This window comes from Carettochelys insculpta, chromosome 10 (genome assembly GCF_033958435.1).
Source record: "Carettochelys insculpta isolate YL-2023 chromosome 10, ASM3395843v1, whole genome shotgun sequence".
Classification (NCBI taxonomy): Eukaryota; Metazoa; Chordata; order Testudines; family Carettochelyidae; genus Carettochelys; species Carettochelys insculpta.
This window is the reverse complement of record NC_134146.1, coordinates 20,751,517-20,777,041: the sequence shown is the minus strand read 5'-3', so window position 1 is coordinate 20,777,041 and position 25,525 is coordinate 20,751,517. Positions and strand designations below refer to the sequence as shown.

Here is a 25,525-nt window from a genome sequence, read left to right as displayed (position 1 = left end):
TCACCTTATTCTCATCTGCTTATGGGAATAAGGGGACTTCGAAGTAGGCGGGGTCCTTTTGAAAAGGAGCCCCGTCGGGATGAGCCACGCGGCGGCGAGCCGCATCAATTTCGAAGCGCCGCGGCCGCCCGCATGCTAATGAAGCGCTGAATATGCATTTCAGTGCTTCATTAGTAAACTTCGAAATGGCCATTTGCGTGGCCATTTCAAAGTTTGGGGCTAGTGTAGACACGGCCTATCTGTTGTATGGATGCTACAATTAATGCCCAGTCTCTTTGGACACTATGAAGAATTCTGATGAATAGTGCAACTGAACAATTGCCTCTAGATCCAGGATTGTAGGACTTTTATGTAAATCAGAAGGTATTGAAATAATCTTCAGTGTACCAGCAAGTATGTGGACTGGAACCATCACAAAAAGTCTTTGGATGTTTCAAGAGATGACGTGGTTGTTCACATCTCAGTAGAAGCCAAATTAGATCCTGTATTGGGGATTTTACAATGTGCTAATGAAGGGGTGTCCAGCCTTTTCTCATCGGGGGCCACACAGCAATTTTTCCTGTGTTCTGGGGGACTGAGCACAAAATAACCCCAAACCACCCCCAGCCTTAAACACCCCCCACAGCCCCAAACTGTCCCCTGCCCACCCCCAGGCTTAACCCCCTCTGCAGTACCAAAGCACCCCCCAGTCTTAAACCCCCCGCAACCCCAAACCACCCCCAGCCTAAGATCCTCCTGCAGCCCCAAACCATCCCCCACCCCCAGCGTTAAACCCCCCCACAGCCCCAAACTGTTCCCTGCCCACCCCCCGGCTTAATCCCCCCCCGCAGCCCCAAACTGCCTTGTCACCAGCCCTGTGCCCCAGCTTGGGCTCTGCCCACTGGAGCCACTGGTGGGTCTGCACCCCAGGCACTGGGGCTCTACAGAAGCCAGTCCCATGGGAGCCAGTCCCTCCATGGCAGCCAGCCCCGCAGGCTGGATTCTGGATTCTGTTGTACACTCCTGTTCTAATGAAATGAAGGAGTTTCATTCAGAGGGAATGAAAGGGGATATGAAATGGAATACGAGACTATGGCAGGGTTCATTTGCTCTTCAGTGAGCATAAGTGTGCAGTGGACACTGTGGACTGCATACCAGTTGTCTTCTGGACTGGTGAATCGCATTATATGAGACCAAAGCTTTGGTTTTTTCCCCTATCATCTGGTATGAATTCCATATTTCAGAAGGTGAAGATAAGTCTCTTAGTTCCAATTTTCCAGTCATAATTTTTGAAGGGTATAATTGCTTTATTGTTAGTTTGCATAATAGAGGAATCCCACAAGAACAGGTTAAATTGGGTATCTCGCTGAAGAGTAACAGGCCTAATCGTATTTGAATATAGCTAACATATCATATGGTATAAAGCAGGTGAAAACTACAACTTATATTAAGTTGCTAATTATTTCCACATCTAACAAAAATATCTTCTTTTGATTGCAGATAGGAGAATTTGCCACGTGTACCAGATACTCTATATTCATTTGATAGAACTAGGGAAATTGATGAAATTTTAATATTAACCCCTTCATTCTTGATAACACACACCCCACCCCCATCAGTGAGTGGGAGAGGGAATCAACTGTGTGGCAACAGAGGAGACACCAGACAATCCAGTGAGGGAGGGAGCAACTGGAGGAACTGGATGGGTTGGCCATAGCACTCCATGAATTGACTATGTTTCCAGCACTCTGTTATGAGCTAAATTTAGCAGGCTAACATTTTTCCAGCCAATGCGTGGTAGCAGCAGGTGGGACAAAGTGAAGCAGTGTTCTTGCAGGGGAAGGAGAGGGTAGTGATGGAAAGGAGGGCTGCAGAAGTGGCTGAAGAGGAGACTGGTTCTTTGTGATGAAAAGGTTTCAGTCCTTCAGAAACCTTTTGACTTCGAGTAGTTTCTGATGCATCACTAAAATGGTATGTTGGAACTAGAGAAATAGGTATTAAAATATCAGTAGTACGTAGGCTCTGGAAGGTTTACTTTTTTTCAGGTATAGGGTTACAAACGGCAACATTCAGGTGTCATGATACGTGGACAAACGTGCCAAATGAGCCCAAACCCTGGCATTGACTGCTCTGTGGAGAAAGAAGTAAAAAAAAAATTACTTTTGAGATTAGCTGTCTAAATCTACTTGTGAGCTTTTTGTTTCTTGTTTCACAGATCTTTTATGTTGTGGAAATCTATTTTTATTTAAATAGTCCTCACATGGGTAAAGGTCTGTCAGACTTGACCTAAGGAAGTAATAGACTAGACCCAGAAATTAAGTACACGTCTTTTAGGTGGAAGTCAGTGGCTGACATGTTTTGTAGCTCCAGGCGGGAAATTCATGCAAAGTATTTAAGGAGCTGGTTTCCTTATATGCAAACAACTTGTATATGGCCATAAACAAGAAAAAACTTCAGTGGATTTTGTTCTGGTGAAAGGGTCAGATTGACAGCCTTACTGAATTTAGTCCCCAGGGCAGCAGCAGGGCAGACTTCCAAGGGCTGCCTTGCTAGCACGCTTCAGGCTTGATCTGAGGAGACATAGTGGGTAGTAAAGTTAGCTCAGCTCCCAGGTCCTCAGGACAGGTCTGCACCAGACGTTAAAGACAATTATCAGCACACAATTCCCAGCTATGGCAGTTGCATAACTGGAATCGACTTATTTACAGTTGAATTATCTGGCTATCCTCACAGAGGGAAGTCAATGGGAGAAATTCTCCCATCCACCTCCTTTACTGCTCATGATATTGAGAAGAACAGGAGTCAACTGTCGATCCCCGATAGTTCAATTTTGCATGTCCCCATTGGGCATGCAAAATCAAACCCTGCAAGATTGATCCTGACTGACTCAGACTTCCAGGTAGTGAAGACATATCTTCACAGTCGTTGGCCTCTCTGCCTCTGCCAGTCTGTGCAAAGCATGACAGTGAGCGTGTGATGTGGGAGATGTGAGAGATTTGGGAGATTTGAAAGGAACACCTGGTAATGCCACAGACTGGTGATATGTGATTGAAAGTCTTTGTAGCTCACTAACATTGCCCTGCGGCACACTGTCCTCCCCAGTAAGCTGTGGTTATTGTGGAATGAAACAGGATGAATATCTCACACTGTCCCAGGCAAGAACAGCAGGTGCCCACGCTTTTAGGGGAGGCTGCGGAGCCTTATTTTAAGCCTTGCCAATAAATGTCAGCATCAGAGAGGGTTCTAACCATCTAAACTCTGGATCATATAAAAGTTCCCACAAAACCTGTAAAAGTGCATTCATGTTGTGCTCAGAAGATAGGAGGAGCCAGAACTGAGCTTCTCTGTGCCACCCTCATTCTTCTCTCTTATGCGTGTGCATCATTTTTAATTATAGCATCTCATGCTAGTTTTTGCCAGAATAGGTTTTCATCAAGTTTTGAAGAAAGGATCTTCAGTTCTTCAGCTTTAAACCTTTCATTTGAGCTCAAGAAGCAGCAACGAGATACCCGTCCTCGTTGTGATCTGCCCGTGAAAAGAGGATGCGACACACACTTTGTTGGTGGGTTACATAACTACTAGTAGATTAGGAATGTTGGGTGACAATATTCCTGCTTCTGTTCTAGACTCTGGGAATAGAGCATAGTCTAGTAGTTAGCACAGTGATTATATGTAACCTAGGGAAACACCCTGATTAGGTAGAGCTGTTCTCCAAAGGCAGTGTGGCAAAGTGGATATGATGTGGCCCTGATATGCTATCGACCTGAGTCCTCTTCACTTCTCTGCCTGAAGTGATCTTGGGCAACCTCTCAACTACTTGATTTGTAAAGGGAGTGAATGATGCCTGCTTACTCCTCTGTTAGGTTTGAGGCATCACTAGTACAGTACAGGTTGTGAATGGCACGGAAATTCCACCACCACCAGTTGGTTGTCAGCCCCCACAGCTTAGTGCTGGGGCTTGGGACTGTGCATGAGCCTCTCTAGGTACACACCCTCATTCAGAATGGGGCAACAAACAAAGGCTGTTCCAGATAAGAGTCACGAGGCCTGGGCCTTTTGCAGCTTGCAGCAACAAGCAAACGGCAGTTCACAAAGGTCAGGGCCTCCTTGCAAGGCAGAAGACTGACAAATTCCAGACCGGTGAGAGGGGGAGATTGCCACTCGCAGGTTAGGGGTAGTGAGTCGGGGTACACTCTGCTGTGCCCAGCTAAGGGTGCTACTAGTGGTATAGCAGGCTGTCAATGAGGTCAGCAGGGACCTAACCTGCAACTGAAGTTGATGAGTACAACAAAAAGCAGCAAAAAATATCGCTAGCAGATGTAGGTGAGTGCTGCTTATGATGATGATAATGTGGAGGAGAGACAGCTAAGAAAACAGTCCCTTAATTTTGAAATACATTGTTGGCAACCGTTGTTCCCTGTTTGCTGAGCGCTTGGGTGTCTGCCCAGCAGAGCTTCAGGCACTGCTCAGATGGTGAGCAGAGGGCTCACAGCCACCCAAAGCTGACAGTACATTAAACTCTTTCATATCTGGCAGCCCCTGGAACAGGAAGTTGCTGGATGTTCACATATTCTGGGTAATAGAGAGGAATACCAAGCAATTCATAACACTAAAGAAAAACAAGATTAGGTATTAAGAAACAAACAAAAATGTATGCTGAGTATTTTGCAACAACAGTGGTATTGTACACTTTAAATTTATGCTGTATTTGCTGTATTTATTTGTATTTACTTTCATGATATTCTACTTATGGAAAATGTAACTAAAATTTATTTATAGTTAAAATGCCAATTACTTGAGAGTTCTTGATGATAGAATGCCAGATATGAAAGAGTTTACTATATGTGTTTCTATTGGTGGTGCACATCCCCATATGCTTTGGTGCACATATCAAAATTTATTCCACTCTTGGATGAAAAAATTTGGAGGGAACACTGTTGGCAACTTTACTGTGAGGTGGTGTTGTAGTTGCCCCAAAATTACAATGTCCTGCTCAGATATACATGCATCCATCATAGTTATAACCTGTATACCCAATTCTTCATGTAGCTTTTCTGAAACTTAATGTTGTTTTTAGAACTTCATTTTCTTACATTGGATCTGAGAAAGCAATTCTGGTTTTGAGGTACTTAGGAGAATTATTGCTTTTAAATACAGAGGCAAAGGAACCACAGAGCTTGGCTCTCATCCTTTATGCCAGGGGTCTGCAACTGAAATAGCGAGAAGAGCCATTTTTTAAAATTCAGCTACAAAATCAATACTTCAAGAGCTGCAATGCTTGTGAATAAGAGGCAGTCCTTAATACATAATGTGAAACCTTAAGGAGCTGCAGGTTGCCAACTCCTGCTTTATGCCCTCTCTCTTCACCATCAGGCACGTCAGCTGGGTTTTCATCTCTGTTACTTCTGCCTAAGAAATCACACGAGGAATTTCAAACTGCTTCAATTAGCCCCAGGACTGAGAAAATGTCTTTGCCCAGTAGGCAGCTTGGATTCCATGTTTCCTGGCCTGTGTGCACCACGGAAGAGTGACAAATGGTGACTATGACACTTAGCTATCTGCAGAGCGCTCATAAAGCAGCATTTAATGTCGATGATATCTTTTGATGCTGGCTGGCCTTATTGTTGCAAGGCTGGGATAGGTAGGAATATCTTAAATTATTTAATGCAATTTCAAACTGTGGGGCAGGAGGGAAACTGATGACACCAGGCAATTCAAGCTTCAGCCCAGTGCAGGGGGACACTCATGGGGAGTGCCACCTTTGCCCCCAACTCAGCTCTTTTTGGAAAGATTGGGTGGTACAACCAATACTTCAAACTCAAAGGGGGAGCTCTGCTGAAAAAGTGAAAACCTCTGATCTAATGGTTTGTTACAGTCCAGGTTGAAAGTTTCTCGTCTGGCACTCTTGGGACCTGACCAGTGCTGGATGAGAGAATTTGCTGGATGACAGGAGGTCAATATTTTCTAGCACTTTACCAACACTTCCACTGCTTACCAGGCTCCTAGAAAACATTTGGGGGTAAATTACAACTAAATAACAGCACAGAACACTGAGAACAAGGACAGCTGGCTGTAAACAAACTTTGTGACCGTGGTGAACTTGGCCATGCCCATGATAAGTGGTCGTCTGTCTAACTAAAATCATGCCAGATTCCGGAATTTGCTAGACGAGAGAGTTCCAAATTAGAGATGTTCAATCTACAGAATTTTGAGAAAAGATGTGCTAGATTAAGACCTAAAACTCGTAAGTTAACTTTGGAAAGCAGCTTGATGCTTTGCAGAATTATTTTTTCTCATTTCAGGGATAAAAATGGTGTATACTTATCCCGAATGGCTAAGTTATATATAGAACTCCAGTGTATGTCCACAGTGGGAGCTCCACATAGCTTCAAGGATTTGCCTGCATGGATCCAATTGTAAAATTGGTGGCTATATTTCAGGAAGCACTTATGTTCTTTTTAATACACCCGGCTTAGCACACAAACATTTAGTGGCTATTTATGCAGTTTAAACTGTGGTTCTGATGCTCAACTTTCTGCTTTTTCAGTCTCCAAATGACCTACATAAACTCTTATGATTTCTATTCTGACTTACCAGAAACACTCTCCTGCCATTATTAACAAAGAAAGTGCATTGGTTTTGACTTTTGCACATCCTAGGCTTAACTGTGAATGGGACTGAACTGGACAAATCTAAGGCTGCAAAGTTAAACCTGAGCAAAAATCATTTTTATCATCCAGTGCCTGTGAATATAAGAATTTTCCCACTAAATGAAACATTTTTTCTCTTGCCCTTCCCTGCCGAAACCATACACACACATAAACAACCTCCATTTTATGTTCTTTGTCAAAAGGTGATGAAAATGCTGTGATCACTGTATGAGCCAGAAGCTAATTTTTTGGTGGGCTTAGAAACTCCAGTGCCCATTTAGGTCCATGTGTCTTAGAGATCTACTTGCATGGATGCATGTGTGGGATCAGAGCCTAAATTCGTTGCAACATCAATGGGAGAGTTAAAATCTTTCAGAGAAATTACCAGTGAAGTATAAGTAGCCAGTAACACATCTTGTCAAGATTCTGATGAAATACCCAACATACAGATGCTTGATGTCTAGCTGAAATTTCTCAAAGTGTTGAGTTAACTAATGTTAAAGAATTATCCTTCATTAAAACTCTTTTGGATATTTTGGTGATCAGCTTAATGATAGCCTGATTCAATTTACTGAAAACAAATGGAGCCTGTCCATTGACTTGATGGAACTTTTGACTAGACCCTTCATTTCAAAGCTGGGTTGTTTTTTTTTTTTATTAATTTGTAATGACTTTTTCCAGGCCCTTAAATCTGACTTTCAACCCGAGTTGGGTCATTTGGTACTAGTGTCCATTCTGAATACAAAAGAATTACATCTTTTTTATTATAAACCCTGAATGGCTAGGGAGGCCATAGCTCCCTGTCCCAAATACAGGAAAGGGGGATATGAGGGAGGAGGAGTGGCTTCAGAAGGCCCCGGGGAACCAGGAAGGAGGCAGCAGCCGCCGGCTCTCCCTGGGAACCGTGGGGAAACTGCAGCTGCTGCCCTCCTCCCCCACACAACCCCAGGGAAGTTGCATCTGTCAGCACTCCCTGAGCCCTGGGAAAGCAGCAGCCTCCCCCATTCCAGAAAGCCACAGCTGCTGGCACTTCCCAAGCCTCAGGGAAGTGTCAGGGATGCGGCAGCCACCCAGGCTCTCCCGCTTTGCTGAGGCTCGGAGAACTCCCTCCAGCAGCTGCTGGCAGAAAAAGTCAGCTGGTGGGGAGGGTCAAAATACAGGACAATTAGTCCTTTTTAAAAAAATAAGTAGGGATGCCTTTTTGGTGTCCTAAATACAGGACCAGCCCACCTAATATGGGATGGATGGTCACCCTATGAATGGCAGACAGTAACATTTCCAGTGAAACCTTGACACAAGTTGGCTTGAGCGTTGTAGAAATCTTATCTGCTAATTGAAAAGCTTTCAGAGCGGTAACATGAAGAGGGAATTGCAAAGAAGGTTTAATGCAGTGGATGATGTCCTTGTATAGTTTGTCAATCTTCTACATGGCATGGGAGTTACTACCAATTATTTATCTAAGGAACCTCCATTCTTGTTCTTATCTTTGCTATGGAGACATTATATGAATTAGAAGTATTTGTAGTTTGCAATCCAATTGGAAAATAACATATTAGGGGAAAATAATTAAGTATGAATGCCAATACGGGTTGCCAGATTGCTAGTGTGACATCCTGGCCCAGTTAAAGTCAATGGGGAGTTTTGGTTTTGAACTTAGTACAGGCAGGCTTTCAGCCCTGGGTAATACATAAAAAATAATGTGTTCAGGTAGCACATACTTTATACTCCCACAGGTATAGAGATGAATATGGGACTGCCACACTTTTAGATATGCATTCTGTAAGTCATCAAAATATGTACACTACCTAATGATTAGAATGTTTTAAAAAAAAAAGAGGTAAGAGAAAAGTGAAGGCAGCAGCTGCATTGCAATAGCCAGGGGTGGTTCTTCTACTGTTGACTTTTCTTCCTGCAGTTTTGTAGCTGAGAGCAGGTTGGTCTCAGTGCTTCCGTATGGGCAGCTGCAACGTCCTGTTGTTGCAGCAGTTCTCTTCTGTTCTTCTCTCTTCCCTCTCACTGGGGGCAGACCAGTCTCAGGACACCAGCAGTGTTGACTACAGACTCATATCAGCTTAGTGCTTTCCACAGTTTGCTTCTGCTGCTGCTCTACCTGGCACGATCTGGCCGGTGTTGGTGGCCATGCCTTTGTCATCTCAAGCACCTGTCCTGGGTCTCGCTGTCTTATCGAATCACTGACCAATTTCTGAACTTATCAGATCACCTCACACATTGTTTCTTCCACACTTATACTTCTGACTCTGCAGATCTGTATTTGTAATTCTGGGAAGTGTTTTAGGACACAGTTTCTATTGTGCAAAGCAGAGTTTTATTATAGAGTGCCGTGTTAGGCCAGCACACAGAGGTGCAGCTGTTATCCTGAAGTGCTTGGGGCTATTACGTAAGGGGCTAGAGAAAAGCAGCAAGGGAGTGGTTGCTGAGAAATGGAAGCCTAAGAGAGCTTTTCCTCTTGCCCCTCATCAGCTCTTCTTCCCCTTCATTTCCTTGGCCTATGAGTGCTGAAATTGGCAGTGGGCATTGAGAGCTGCTGTCTCTGGCCCCACCAAGTGATCAGCTGAGAGCTTCAGAATGCTGCTAACAGGGGAGTTTATCTGGGAGAGAAGGTGAACCCCACTGAACCAGGTGGGAGCTTTTGAGTGCATTTGTTTCCTGGGCTGTGTTAGAATTTGAATTTCAGTTACTGATTGGCCTGTTACTTGTGGGTGAGTTTGATTGCTAGGCTGATTGTTTGAATTTGAATTTCAGTTTGCTAGGCTGATTGTGTGAATTTGAATTTGAATTACTGAATTTTGATTTCAGTTACTGATTGAACTCAGTTACTCTGGCAGTTTGTATGTGAGAGAGAGACAGAGAGAGAGAGAGAGAGATTCAGCACCTCCCCCTGTGACTCATCAAGGGGGAGAAGGGACCAAAGGAGAGAGTGCTTCAGAAACCAGAGACTAAGTGACCAGCTAGAAGCTGCAAACAGGGGGCTGCTGACAAAGCAGTTTGCCTGGGAGAGAAGGTGAACCCCCACTGAACTGAGAGGTAGGAGGGGCCAAATGAGAAAAGGCTTCAAAAGCTAGAGGCTAAGTGACCAGCAGGAGCATGACCAGCTGGGAGCTGCAAAACAGCAGGCTGCAGACAGAGGAGTCTGCCTGGGAGTTCGCCTTGTTGGATGCCCCATGTTATTTGGTCTCTTTTTCTTTTTTTCTTTTTTTTTGAAGTTTCTCTTATGCCCTTCAACACAGCACTAATATCTGAGGGAATTCTCTGAAGAAATGGAAAAATGGATAGTGACAAGTCTACTGACAAGTCAGCTGTTGTGACCTGCACATAATGTCCCATGTTTGTCTTCCTCCTGGATGATAGAAGGAATTTTATATGTAACAAGTGCAAGGTGGTTGCCAGCTTGGAAGAAAAGATTAGAGGACTTGAGGTGCAAATACCAACTCCCTGGTCCATCAGAGAAGGTGAAGACTTCTATGACAGATGGCAGCATTTAGTACTGCAGGCACAGCAGGCTGAGCAACCAGTGTGAACGCTGCAAAACAAAGAAGAAAACTGGAAGCATGTAACCTCCAGGAGAAGAAAGCCAATTCAGGTATCTCCAATTCCGGTGGAGGTAAGCACCCACTTTCAGGCCCTCTGCACGGGTGATACAGTGGAGAATGCCACGGCAGAGACTTCTCAGGGAAGGGATCAGAAGAAGACCCCACTGACTGGAAGGCATGGGATGCATAGTCCTAGGGATGGGAACTCTATGACCACCACCCCCAAGAGGAGAAGACGGGTGGTGGTGGTTGGGGACTCCCTCCTAAGAGGGATGGAATCATCCATCTGCCGTCCAGACCTGGAATCCTGGGACGTTTGTTGCTTGCCAAGAGCTATAATCCAGGATGTAACAGAGTCTCTTCCAAAAATCATCAAACCTGTGGATTATTACCCCTTCCTACTTCTAGAGGTACAAACTAATGACACAGCAAAGGTGACCTGGGGCAGATTACGTTAGTCTGGGAAGGAAGATCAAAGAATATGGAGCACAAGTGATGTTCTTGTCCATCCTCTCTGTTGAAGGAAGGGGTCCAGGTAGAGATTGTCAAATCATGGAAGTAAATGTGTGGTTGCGCAGGTGATGTCAGAGAGAGGGATTTGGTTTCTTCGACCATGGGATTCTGTTTTGGGAACGAGGATTGCTAGGAAGAGATGGGATCCACCTAGCGAAGAGAGGAAAGAGCATGTTTGCAGGCAGGCTTGCAAACCTAGTGAGGAGGGCTTTAAACTAGGTTTGTCGGGGGATGATGACACAAGCTCTGAGGTAAGTGGCAAAGGAGGAAGGAACAAAGGAGGACCACTGGTTTGAAAGTAGGCCAGTTATTTAAGGTGTTTGTACACAAATGCAAGAAGCCTGGGAAACAAACAGGAAGAATTAGAGCCCCTCACACAGTCAAAGAAGTATGAGGTGATTGCTATAATGGAGACTTTGTGGGATGACTCACATGCCTGCAGCGCTGTCATGGAAGGGTTTAAAGTGTTCAGGAAGGACAGACCGGAGAAAAGGAGTAGTGGAGGATGGAGGGGGCTGTCCTCAGTAGTGACAGATGGCAGAACAAGGAGTAATGGTATGAAGTTACAGAGGGAGAGGTGTAGGTAGGATATTAGGAAAAACTGTTTCAGCAGGAGGGTGGTGAAGCACTGGAATGCGTTACCTAGAGAGGTGGTGGAATCTCCATCCCTAGAGGTTTTTAAGTCCTCGCTTGGCAAAGTCCTGTCTGGGATGATTTAGTTAGGGTTGATCCTGCTCTAGGCAGGGGGCTGGACTAGATGACCTCCTGAGGTTCCTTACAGCCCTAGTATTCTATGATTCTAAGTCCTGCTGGAGAGGCTGAGAACCAGCCCAGGGCTTCTTAGCAGCCTGCCTGACCCAAACTCTGTGCACCCCTACTCTGGTTCCCTTACCCAGTGGCTATCTACAGGGGCAGCTCACCTAGGAAAGGAGAGGTGTTGCAGGCCATGCTGGAGTACACCTGGGCACGGAGATCCCAGCCACTACCAGACTCATATCTGATTATGAGTCAGGTAAGGGTCACTGATCCCATCCTCTCCTAGGCTCCTCACCATTTATGGATTAAGTTAGGATGGGTGAGGTTCAAGCCCCGAGGCAAATTTTTGTGAGAGCCCAGGAGGTCTGTGAAGGGGAAATGGTATGTGTGTGTGTGTGAAACTCATTGAATAAAACTGTGTGGGAAAGGCTGTAAGTGACCTCGGGAGGAAAAGGGTGCTTGAGAAGCAGAAAGGGGGATTTGGGCAACTTGTGGCAAAAAATAGGTGTCTGTCATTGTGAAGTATGATGGCAGAGGAAGCAGGGCGGCCAAAAGGGAAAAGGAAGAGCAAGGATTAGGGTAAAAGTCGTTAGGAAATAATGGATTTAATTTTTTTGAATTGACAATCTAGGACAGGGTTTTCCTGAATTTTTTTCCCATTTTTCAACCATCTATCGGATGGGTGAGGGGGAGGGAGTGTGGAAGAGGGGACAAACAGAAACAAGCAAGGAGGGCGTATTGACATCATTATTCCCTGCATGCTCTGCCTGAAGATCTGGCCCTTTAGTCCACATTAAAGTTCTGCCTGCACTTGGGAGAAATAGTGCTGTAATTTCAGTTGACTATTTTGCCTGTAAAACATAAACTGTGTCAATGAAGGTGGTTTTTCAACTGAGGCAGCACTGGAGAACATTATATTGACCCAGTGGTTGGAGTTGATGTATAATGTAGATATTATTTATTGCTTTTTGTCTGGTGAGACATACCAATAGCTGTTCACTGCACAAAGCACAAAGATGAAATCATTTTGGTTTTTGTTTTCATTGATTCTGACACACAGAATCAGCTGAATTTTAATAACTAGGCCAGAGACAGATGAAGTTATCAACAAAAGTCTCCTTTTGGGTCAATATATTCATTTCATGTGTTTGACTGCATACAAATTTCTAAAGATGTGTGTATTATAATAAAAGCACCCTTAATGCATTCAGAGCCTATTAAAGAACAACAGCACAAAACAGGGCAATTTGCTAAGAGTTATACAATGTGTCCTAGTTTCATGGGAGAAAAATAAAAAAATCCCCTTTCCCTGCAGTAGTAATGGCTTGATCCCATTGTCGATTTCTGCTATTCCCTGTAATGCAGCTAGAATCAGGTTCAGGATAACAGGATAAAAACACTGTATTCCTTCCCTCTGAGGATTCTGATAGTGTTCAGGCAGAATCCACCCTCTAGTGGGCAAAAAAGGCATCTTTTCTGTATTGTGTGTGATATTTGAAGATGTAAAATCATAGACTTTAAAAGCCAGAAGGATCCATCATGATCATCTGGCCTGTTCCCCTGAACCTCACTCATATGATCATGTAGTAGGCCCAAAAAGTCTGGCTGAGTTACATAAGTCTTGATTTAAATACTGTAAGTTACAGAACATTCACCATTTTTTGTAGTTTAAACCAGCAAATGACCTGTCATATTTTAAGGAAAAGGAGGTAAATATAGATTTTCAGAAGTCAATTGTTTAAACATGCGATTCAAGATATTTCCTCAGAAAATAAATTGCAAGCTCTTGGAAATATTTATGCTTAAAGCTTACATACATATATGTGGAGAATAAGTATGTCGCATGTACCATTTTTGAAATTTGGTAAATAGCTGAAATATCTAAAACTTATAATGCAATGACTTAAAATGGCTAAGAATAATATACACAATGGAAATATTTCATTCTGCAGTCTTAAAGGGCCAACATCTACAGAGAACAGGATTCTCAAAAAATTCATAACAAGGTAATAGTCTGATTGCCTAAATGATTTACTTGCGAGATTACTGCATGCACGTGATGCCACTTGAAGGCACTGTACTCAGTCTCAGGCAAACACAAGATGTAATAATGGAAAGGTTGCTTTGTAGTATCTCTGTGTTATATTTGTAGTTTTTAAAAATTATCGTTAATTTGGCAAGATCTTGGGCCACCAGAGTAACTCTAAATTGATACCAGTTAATTGAGATCATAATCTTCTACCCTGTGCAACTTCTTTCTTTGTGTATGCAATGCAGTCCAGTTTTCACAATGAACAAAAGACAATGTGATGTAAAATACAATGTGATGTAAAATGGCCCATATGGTATGAACTGTTACAGGAACACTGATATTTGTGACCTTTTCGCCAATTATTTCTTCTCTTATTAGTTTTTATAAATATATGTAATGGATGAGTGATTCCAAGGCTTTTTGAAATATGGAATCACTGCTTTAACACCCTGTGTTAAATAATACTTTATAAAACAGTTTTCATAGTGTTGTTTTCCAGTTACACATCACAGCTCAGAGGAAAAAGATACTTAGATGGCTCAGAGGGGCAATACATTTGAAATTCGAGTGTTTGTGAAGGAAAGACGTGTTTATAATACGTGGTATTAAATACTGTAGCCTATGGCTTTTCCATATAACTCTCTTATATCAAAACCTATGTAATTATATATTTTATATACAAATCGATCTTCATCTGAATGAAATTTCTAGAACATTTGCTCAGAGGTGAGTGAATAAGCCCATTTACATTCAAAACCATTGACATTTTTGAACAAATATTTCAAAATTAAAGTGAAAGGACAAAAGTTCTAACTGCCAAGGTTTTTTAATGTCTTCTGAAAACACTCTTTGCAGCCAGTTAAACGGCAAGACAGCAGGAAAGATAGACAAAAGCTCCAAAAAAGTTTCTAAAATAAAATTGTTTTTGTGGAACAGGACCTTTTTGCATTGGTGTTTTGTACGGTGTTTTGTACGGTATATTCAGTGCTTTATAAATACTGGTAAAGCCTTATGGCAGTGGATCTGCATAATGAGTACGTCTGTGAAAATGGGCTAAAAAGAACAGCTTTATCACAGAATCAAAGGTCACTCGGCCCTCCTTCTTGTGGGAAAACCCCAGTCAAAGAACAGAGAGTTGGGTGCTCAGGGTTTTTAGATTTTTGATGGTCTTGAGAGTATCACAATCTTTACCATTCATGTGTGAGCTACTTTTACCTGGTTGTACAAGAGGGTGGTAGGGCAGTAGGGCCCTGGCCCCTTGCAGAGGACACCTTCGTCACCAGTCTGAGGGCTGGGAGGAGGCAGAAAAGCAGCCTCCACAAGGCCTCTGTTATCCCTCCCATGCAGGTGAACCAGCAGAGGCAGGGACGAGGTGGAGCTAGGGCTCTTCCAACCTAATGCATTGGCCAGTGCAGATGAGGAAGTAATTAGCACTATGGTGAATCAGATTACTTCCCTCCTGGGGCAAGGTCACAAGATGCTCTTCTATCTGCTTTTCTGGGGAAGCACAACAATGCATTGCTCCTAACCCAGTGCTTGTTGCAAGATGGCAGTTGAGTCCTTAGTAGTCATTTTATCAGTGATTTTTGTAATGGTTACATGTGCGTGGTAAGAAAATACCAAGTCTGTTCATTCTACTAATTATCTTACTCTCCAAAAGGAATTTTAACTGTTAAAAGAGAGAAACAATTAGACTGTGTTTCCACTATCCCTCTCTTTCGGAAGGGGCATGTAAAGCTTATGAGGCATTGATATGAATATTCAGTGCTTCGTTTGCATAATGGCAGCCACTCACTGTGTTGAGTGCTGCTTTTGAAATGCAAAATAGCCTTTTAGATGGGGTTCCTTCAAAAGGAAGCCCCACTTTTGAAAGCATCCTTCTTCTTGCAAACAATTAGAAAGAAGGGTGCTTTCGAAAGCATTGCCTCCTTCTGAAGGAACCCCGCCTGTACGGCTGTTTTGCATTTTGAAAATAAAAACTGCCATCATTCACCCTCCATATTTCTCCACAAAGGTAAGAAAGTAAGTTAATTATGTAATACTAAATAGAAAAATATCTTAGTTCATTAAATTAGCTGTTGCTTTTTTCATTATCAAGGGTATCCCTTCAGTTCAGTAAAAGGTTGGATGCATTGGGGTATTTCAATTCTTCTGACCTAAAGTTTGGTTAGTAGAGAGAGAAGAAACGCACACTTTCACCTTATCACTGCATTTAAATAATTCTTTCTGCTTATTAAACAACAGTTACAAAGGAAAATGGGTATATTAGTTCTGTTTTGCATATGTCTTAACTGGCTATAAAATTAGATACAGCTTCTGAATTGGGAGAGAAGTAGAACTATGTTTAATAAATAAAATACACTGAAGATGAAGGGCCCTGCATTTTAAATACAGTGGGTAATGCATAGCTGGAAGAGAGGCAAGGGGGAACTTTAATGAATAAATACCATGGATCACAAAAGCATAAATTTAAACATTTTAAAAAAAGTAATGTAAAGAGTTTCTTGGTATTCAGTAAAGGTATGTGTAAAATACTGCATCCTCTTGTAGCGCTATATAAATAATATAGGCTACAGTAGTGCACTGGTTCTCAACTAGGGGTATGCAGAGATCTTCCAGCGGGTATATCAGTTCATTTAGATATTTGCCAAGTTTAGTCACAGGCTGCATAAAAATCATTAACTAAAATTTCACACAGGCAATAACTTATTAATATTGCTCTGTATGTTGCACACTGAAATGTAAGTGCGGTATTTATGTTCCAAATGATTTATTTTATAATAATATGGTAACAGGGAGGAAGTTAGCAATTTTTCAATAATAGTGTGCTGTGAGACTTTTGCATTTGTATGTTAGATTTTTTAAGCCACTAAATTTTTATTTGAGGTGAAACTTGGGGTATGCGAGAGAACTCGGACTCTTGTAAGGGATAAAATAGTCTGGAAAGGCTGAGATCCACAGTATTTATATGGACTAGGAGAATTTAAAAAAAAATCAACTGAAGATGCAATATATACTTTTCCATTCTTTGCATACAAATTGTATTTGGGATTATGTACATAGATCCAGAGGAAAATATAGTCTAGTGGTAAGGGAGGAAGCTGTGATAATTCTTTTGTCATCACTATTAGAAACTCATGTAACTCTGCATGAGGGCTAGTCAATCCCCACTCTACACTAAACTAATGATCTTATATATCATAATACCTCGGGGCGGGGGGACGACTAAAAAAATGCTTCTTTGACCTAAAGCTGTATGTTGAAAAAAACACTTCAGCTAGTAAGATAGAGGACTACATGATCTGCTAGACCATTCAAAACCCTGCGTAGTCAGTTGGACTGAGTAACTCATGATTTCTCATCTTGTGCCACTAGCAGCTCACATAGCCTTTTTATGTTTCCATTTGCTCCATGTGCAGAATCAGGCAATAATATTTGCTGACCTCCCAGGAGTACTGTGAAAACTGAATTGTTGTTGTTTGGGTAGCACTTTGGATTTGCACATTGCTAAAGATGAGAAGATACAGCATAAATGCTAACTGTAGATCGTCATCACTCAGAGCCAGTGAAATTGCTGCAGGGCAAAGCTAATCATGAAAATTGGTATCTATGTAGTTACTGGGTTATTTCACTGCTACAATAAAACACATTTACTTCAGAGTTTCAGTAATGGTTTTGGTCATCTGTCTTTGTAGTCTGGGAAATGTTGCAGTTCACCCTATTTGAGAAATGTACGGAGTTTTATCCTTCATAGTATCAGACTCCCTAACTTTTTAATATACATTTTATTTGTATAATAGATAGCCTGTGGCCTTAAAGGTACAATGCCTTTCAATTAATGACCATCTCTCCACAATCCAGGATAGCTGAATTTTTACCTTTTACATTTTATTCTGTTTTCTTCCATGTGTGCTTTAGGTTATCATGGTCTTTATTGTGAAGAGGAATATAATGAATGCCTTTCTGCACCCTGCCAGAATGCTGCCACCTGTAGAGATCTTGTCAATAGCTATGAATGTGTATGCCTGGCTGAATATGAAGGTAAAATACAATTTTCCCTCTTGTAGTATAGTATAGCTTATGCTACATGCTTTTTAGTGCTTTCTTTCTGGATAAGAAAATTAGGAAGTAAGGAGTTAAGTTGTGGTATGAAAATTACTTTAAAGAAGGACCTGATCCCACAACCCTTATTCCAATGAGTAATTCCTATTTACATTAGTAGATTCACTGAAATCAGTAGCATTACTCATATGAGCAAAACTGATTTGGATGAGGACTTGCTTTTTCAGGTTGTCACTTTATAGGTATAGTTGATTATTCTGTTCCTTTTAAAGATGTGAATTAAAGCGATTTTTAAGAGGCTGTTGAGTATAATTTATGATCAGTTATTGCTGGGAACCATTACCTGGAGAACTACCCAGATTTCTCTCTAGTATAATGAGTTAAAAACACAGAAACAAAACACCTATACTAATATGGTCTAGAGCGAGAAAATAAAAATATAACCAGTTCTCTGGAAGTTTAGTGACATATAAAAAAAATCAGAAGTAATGGAATTCAGTGAACTCTCCTCCATGCTGTCTGAAATCAGTGTCATACCTGACTCAACAAATTATGCTTTCATATACTATTTTCTAAGAATTACATAAAATAAATAGAAAAAATGTTTGTTTTTTTTCATTCAGAATATTTTATATGAAGATAGATTTATTTAGTTTTCAGTGTAAAAAAAAAAAAAGTAAAGGCTATCTATATTTTGGTTTTACACATGCATATGTAGACACACACACACAGAGGAGTATTTTAAGGAACATTAAACATTTATGTCCTCAGAGATGAGCAAAAAATCATTCTCTCATTTGATTAGAACTTAGTCAGCTGCTGCTTGAGGCTAAGTAAGTATATATTTCATGTTCATGTGGGCTTTGTTCTTTGCCACTCAATGAAGAATACATCATTCCAGTGGCCAAGCATGAGGAATTAATCATTAGCTTTTCAGTGACAATGAAAACAGTGCTGGTTTTGAGCATGTGTTGGCTTAGACTTCTTACACCGTGATCAAAACAAGTGTACGTAGCCAAGCAAAAGTAACCCTGAGTTTTAACCCCTAAAATTATAGGACGTTAATTTTGTGCCTTTGCTTGAAATGCTAGCATGTGATTCAATCCTATAAACACTTTTATTTAGGCATTGTGCTTTCTACTTTGAGTCTTTTCATTGACTACTGATTCTCCCTCACCATGCACTCTGCATATTCACCAACACCACTGTAAAGTGGGTATAAAACTTTACTATCTCTATTTGGCACTTTATTCGGCAGTTTATTCTACTTTGCACTGATGTACATGACTGTACAAAGTGTAGAGCAGTAGAGAATTATGATAATAAAACTACTCACAAGAGTCAAATAATTTAAATACCTAAGTGTTTTCACAGTTGGGCCCAGATGATGGGCACTAGAACTATTTGCTCATTAATTTCTAGGGAGACTCTTGCGTGCAAGAGAGAATTGTCTAGCAGCCAAAAATATAAAACATAAGATAGGTCCATAATTGAAAAAAAATACCATCTGAACAAATCAAAAGCAAACAAAAAGCATAGACTAGAGTTAGGGGAACAGATGTAAGTGTACAAGTGACTTAGGTGGTAGGTGTCATGTTTCTATAAGGGTAGATAAACTCTGGAATAGACTTCCATTAGAGGTTTGTGGAATCCCCATCGCTGGACATTTTAAAACACAGGTTGAACCTGTTGTGGATGGTCTAGGTTTATCTGGTTCTGCCACAGTGTAGGGGGCTGGAACATAATGGCTTCTCAAAGTCCTTTCCACTCCTAGGTATCTGATTGTATGTCTTGTTTGTATGTCTTGATTGTATTGTATCTGATGTTTCTTCTACTAATTTTATATTGCTTTTTTCTTTCCCCATATCCCTTACCCAGAAGACTCCATCCCACGTTTACCCACCAACCTCTTCTGTTCTCTGAGTGCCTTGTTTTAATCCTCATACTCTCACATCCCTCACCAATCTAAATGTTGCTAATAGCCATGAGATAACTTCCTAACCAGTTACTCCCTTCCTTACCAAGTTACTCTCTCTTCTTCACTTCCGCCACAGGTCAAACTCTTGTACCCATGAAACAATTTGCTGAGGCTATGTCTACACTACAGAGTTATTTTGAAATAACTTTGCTAGCGTCTACACTATGCACATGCTGTTTTGAAATAAATTTGAAATATGTTCATTATTTCAAAATCAATGGCCCTCATTTCAGGAGGACCAACACCTTTGTCAAAATAGATATTTCAGATTAGGCACTTAAGACACAGACTAGCACTATTTTGAAATAAGCCATAATGGCACCCAATGGCACTATTTTGAAATAGTGCTATGCATCCAGAAATGCTATTTTGAAATAGCTGGGTGCTATTTTGAAAGGCATGTTGTGTGGAGCTGTGCTATTTCAAAATAAGATGTTTTGAAATAACTTATTTTAAAATACCTCTGTAGTATGGCTGTAGCCTCTATGTCTACACTAGAGTGATCTTTTGAAAGAATAGTAACAGAGATATAGCCATGTTCGTCTGTATTCTATCAAAACAAATAAGCAGTCATGTAGCAGTTTAAAGACTAACAAAATAATTTACCAGAACAGACTCAATGTAGAATGCACAGAGGTCCAGAAATTGTTACGAGGGTGACAAAGCAGAAAATTTTTTATCAATGTTGGCAAATCAGATAGAAGAGCAGAAAGAGAGGGGTGTGGGGTGGTGAAGTTAAGCGTTAGGTCAAACATCAAAGTATGTGAAAGAGTCCTTATAATGGGTCAGGTAATTGCTGTCCCTGTTCAGACCATGTGTTAATGTGTTGAATTTGAATATGAATGTTAGTTCCGAACATTCTCTCTGTAGACCATTGTTAAAGTCTCTTTTCTCCAGAACACAAACTCTCAGATCTTTAACAGAATGGCCCACTCCATTAAAGTGCTGGCTGACAGGTTTGTGTATTTGGAGCATCCACAGAGCCCCTGCTCTTTTGAAAGAACGGGCCAGGAGTCGAAGAATCGGCTGCCATGAGGACTGCTCTTTCAAAAAAAGGGCTCACAGAGCATCTACACACACTTTTTTTCGAAAGAAGCTTTTGAAAGGAGGTGCTTTTCCTGCTCCAGGAGCAGAAGACGGCCTCCAGTAGAAGATCTACATTCTTTTCATTTCAGATCAAAAGAGCACATTTTGTGCGCAGACACTCCAAATGGTCTTTCTTAAAACCACCAGTTCTTCTTCGAGTGGTCCCCGTGGGTGCTCCACAATAGGTGTCGGGCTTGCCCGGTGCTGCAGATTGGAATTCTTCTAGCAGTTTCTATTGGATCGCACATGCGCCGACGCGCACCGCTCCCTTGCGCGCCCCCGGCCACATGCGCGATCCGGTCCCCTCCAGTTCCTTCTCAACCGCCATCAGCTGCAGACGGAATCCGCTGCAGCTAAAGCCAGAGACAGATAAGATAGTTGTTTTTACGTGTAGTTTGTTTGTTTTTGTCACTATCAAAAAAAAAAAGAAGAGAAAGAAAGAGAATATTAGACAGCAGAAAGAAGAGGAACGAAGGAGAGAGGGGCGGACAAGAAGGCTAGTTAAGCCGTCCGCCGCCCCGCAGGCTGGTGAATGTTATTTTGGGTTAGAAAGCACTGATTAGTGGCTAAGTACCCTATTAACAGTAAAGACTCACCGCGATGGCCTCCTCGGGGTTTAAGAAGCGAGAGTCATGCCGCGAGGCTATGCCGGCCTCCGATGGGCATAGTGAATGCATTCGCTGCCTGGGAGAGTCACACGTTACCCAGAAGTGTTCCCACTGCGCTAAGCTTACAGCCAGGGCCAGGAAAGACAGAGAGATGAGGCTCAAAATGATCTTGTTTGATAAGGCTCTCCAGCTGGAACCGCCGGAGAAGCCTCACGCAGAAGGGCCCTCTGGGTTGCATAAAAGGAAGGCAGCCTCTTTGACCCCCTCAGTGCAGAAGAGGAGGAAACTCTCCCCGGCTCGATCCTTGCCGGCAGGCCCAGCGGGCAGGACGAGCGGAACGCAAAGCCCCAGGCTGCGAGCTCATGAAAGCGGCAGCACAGCAGCACGTGTGGCAGAGGCTGAGCCTCCGATTACACAACAGGTGGCACGGAAGGCGCCGCGAGCGCCAGCGAGGCAAGCGGTGGAATTGGCAGCGCCGACGCATGCGGCACCGGCCCCCGCAGCGCCAACGGCACAGGGGCACCCGGCACAGAGCCTATCGGCGCCGGAGGAAGCTGCCTGTGCGGCACCGCCGCTGACTGTGCCGAGCGCGGCGCCAACAATGGGGCCAAGATCCCCAGCATGGGAAGGGGCGGCGCCTACCCCACAGGGGAGGGGCAAAGCAAAAAGAAAAACTCGGCACCTCAGTCCATCTCCAGGCAGGGCCGCGCTGCCCTTATCTCCTAGTGCCCCCCCCCCCCCCCCCGCGAGATACACACGCCACACCGACGGGCTGTAACTCCACCGGCTTATTTAGGGCCTCCCTCTCCGTTCCTCCAACCAATTTCGCCATGGCTTGGGCCACCTTCACCATTTCTGGGCATGGATTCCCTTGAGTACTATCACAAACCAGCTTCACCACAATCTATGTCGTCGTGGAGGTCCCGCTCTCCCAGACATCATGGGTACACTCCCCAATCGTGGTCCAGGTCTCCATCACCGGGCCCTTGCCCATGCTGCTATGGTCGTCCTCATCATGCTGAACACAGACACCGCAGGTCTAGATCCAAGGGCAGGTCCTCCCCTGCTACTCATCAATACTCCCGTGTACACTCTCGCTCTGGGACGGGAACACAGTTGTCTCAGGGGGAATTAGGTCCAGAATCCTGAGACTTCCCTTCACAGTCCTCCAGGGAGCAAGTATATCACCGAACTCGGGAGCCAGAGGATTTGAGGGAGGTGTACCCCAGTGGTTCCTCCTCATCCTCCCCAGATGAGGGCATGGCCCCCGGGGATGTTTCCCCGCCGAATGACCTTAAACAATTCCAGGAGCTGTTCAAAAGAGTAGCTTTCACACAGGACATTCAAATAGCAGAGGTGCAGAAGAAGCATCATAAACTCCTGAAAAATTTGAGACCCCTGGCTTCATCTAAAATTGGTATCCCGCTGGACGAAGCCATTATGGAGTCAGCCACTAACATATGGGAGACCCCGGCCTCTATTCCGCCTACAAACAAGAGAGCAGATAAGAAGTACTTCGTCCCAGCCAAGGGCATGGAGTTCCTCTTTAGTCACCCGCAGCCCAATTCTTTGGTGGTCGAATCATCCCAGCAGAGGTCGAAGACGTCTCAGTACAAGTCGGTGGGGGGTCGGATAAAGATGCTAAGAAGCTAGAGCTGTTTGGCAGGAAGGTACGTTCCTCCTCTACTCTATTATTGAGAATGGCAAATTACGTGGCACATCTATCAAACCACAACTTTGACAATTACTCTAGATTCACTCCCCTCAGGGATTCACTCCTGGAGGACAAGAAGCCGGTGTTAAAGGCGATTGTCCAAGAGGGCTATGCGGCATCGCAGACGAGAGTCCAGATTGCCCTGGATGTGGCGGACACAGCGGCACGTTCAACAGCTGCAGCAGTGGTAACGCATAGGGAATCCTGGCTCCAGACATCTGGTGTCCCCAGGGACCTGCAGGCGAAGATCGTGGATCTTCCCTTTGATAAGCAAAAGCTGTTTGCGGACTGAACCGACTCAGTCCTCCGCTCCAGCAAAGACTCGAGGGCCACACTTAGGACCTTGGGTATTTATACTCCCCCATACAAGAAGAAGAAATTTTATCCTCAGCAAAGACGCTACGCTTACCAACCACAGCGTGCTCAATATCAGTGAGGCTATGACCAAGGGCGCCATCAACAGCAGCAGCAATACAGGACTCCCAGGCGACGTTCTCAACAAAGCCATATACCCTCGGGGCAGGCCCAGAGACAGCAAGTTTGACGGGTATGTCGGGGGCTGCACTATCAACACCATCGCTCAATGCCACTCTCATCTCATGTTCCATCATCGCCTCAAACCGTTCCACTCCCAATGGCAAAATATCACAACAGACAAATGGGTGCTAGAAATTATAGCCACGGGTTACACGATCCCTTTCCAGTCACTTCCACCGACGAAGCCTCCCGCCGGGCCTCATCTCAGGGACGCTGCCCACGAGGCGAGGCTCAAGCAGGAGGTAGATCACCTCATGTTCAGCGGGGCGGTGGAAAGAGTGCTGGAACAATTCCAAGGCAAAGGTTTTTATTCACGCTACTTCCTAACAGAGAAGAAAACAGGAGGCTGGAGGCCGATCTTGGATCTACGGGGCCTCAGCTGTTACTTGCACAAGCAACGCTTTCGGATGATCACAGTTGCCTCCATACTTACGGCACTGGACGATGGAGACTGGCTTGCAGCCCTCGACTTACAAGATGCTTACTTTCATATAACAATCCACCCGGCACACAGACGCTTCCTCCACTTCACGGTCAGCAGGGAACATTTCCAGTACAGGGTTCTTCCATTCAGCCTATCCTCGGAACCCAGAGTCTTTACCAAAACCCTGGCAGTGGTATCAGCCTACCTGCACAGACAGGGGGTGTTTATTTTCCCATATCTGGACGACTGTCTGCTGAAAGGGGCCTCAAAGGCAGAGGTCTTACGCATGATACGTGTCACCGCGAACACGTTTACTTCGCTAGGCCTAGTTATCAACCTCGCAAAGTCAAAGACCGAACCCACACAAGATATAGAGTTCATAGAGGCACGCATAAACTCTATCACAGCAAGAGTATACCTGCCCGACGCCCGCTTCCGTGCCATCAACTCCCTGGTGCAAGTCATGACGTACAGCCCCATGGTGCTGGTCTTAACATGCCTGCAGCTGTTGGGCCACATGGCGGCAGCGACGTCTGTGGTACAGAATGCCAGGTTACACATGCGAAGCCTGCAGCATTGGCTGGCGAGTGTTTACAAACCAGCATCCCACACTGTCCACAGGGTAGTGTCATCCACAACGGAGGTGCGCAGATCCCTAGCGTGGTGGGAAAATCCCAAGAATCTGCTAGTGGGGGTGCCTTTTCACCAACCACAAATTTCTATCTTTCTTACTACCAAGGCCTCCCACATCGGATGGGGAGCGCACATTGGCAGCAAGGTGACACAAGGGCTATGGTCCCCTGCGGAACAGACACTGCACATAAACATACTGGAGCTCAGAGCAGTGTTCAACGCGTGCAGACATTTTCAAGATTACCTGCATGGCAAAGTAGTCGGGATCAATACCGACAATACCTCCACTATGTTCTACACCAATCGACAAGGAGGGGCACGATCCCGTGCGTTGTGTGCGGAAGCAGTCCGATTGTGGAACTGGTGCATTGCCAACAACATAACGTTGAAAGCCTCGTACTTGCCGGGCGCTCACAACGTGAAGGCAGATCAGCCGAGCAGGCGCTTCGCACTCACACACGAATGGCAGATCCGCTCCGACCTGCTACGGTGCATATTTCGTACATGGGGGTTTCCCCAAGTCGATTTGTTTGCCACCCAGTACAAAAAGAAGTGTCCTCAGTACTGCTCCAGAGCAGGAATAGGGCGGGGGTCCCTGGGGGATGCATTCATGATTTCATGGAAGGGCCCTCTACTCTACGCGTTTCCCCCCACAACGCTTATCCACAATGTTCTGCAGAAAGCCAGAAGGGAGAGAGCTCACATGATACTCACAGTCCCAACTTGGGACCGGCAACAATGGTTTCCCTTGCTTCTGCGCATGTCGGATCGTCCACCACTTCCCCGACTGGTGGCGCCGGACTTACTCACGCAGGCTCAGGGGTCCATAGTGCACCCTTACCCTCAGGGTCTGCGCCTACAAGCATGGTTAATCCATGGCTCAGCGCCTTAGAGAGCACGTGTACAGAGGGAGTACAACAAGTCCTGGAGTGTAGCTGAAGGACCTCCACCAGGAGGACTTATGAACAGAAATGGACTCGATTTACAGCCTGGTGTTCCGCC

At 43.9% G+C, this 25,525-nt stretch overlaps 1 protein-coding gene across 1 annotated transcript in view; it reads left to right on the top strand.

Moving 5' to 3' along the window:
- The window catches only part of DNER (delta/notch like EGF repeat containing), a 270,062-nt gene that overhangs the window by 203,632 nt on the left and 40,905 nt on the right, over positions 1-25,525 (top strand). The window contains exon 9 of the mRNA XM_075003987.1: positions 17,400-17,522. Coding sequence (XP_074860088.1) covers positions 17,400-17,522 — 123 coding nt within the window. The remainder of the gene's footprint in view (positions 1-17,399; positions 17,523-25,525) is intronic.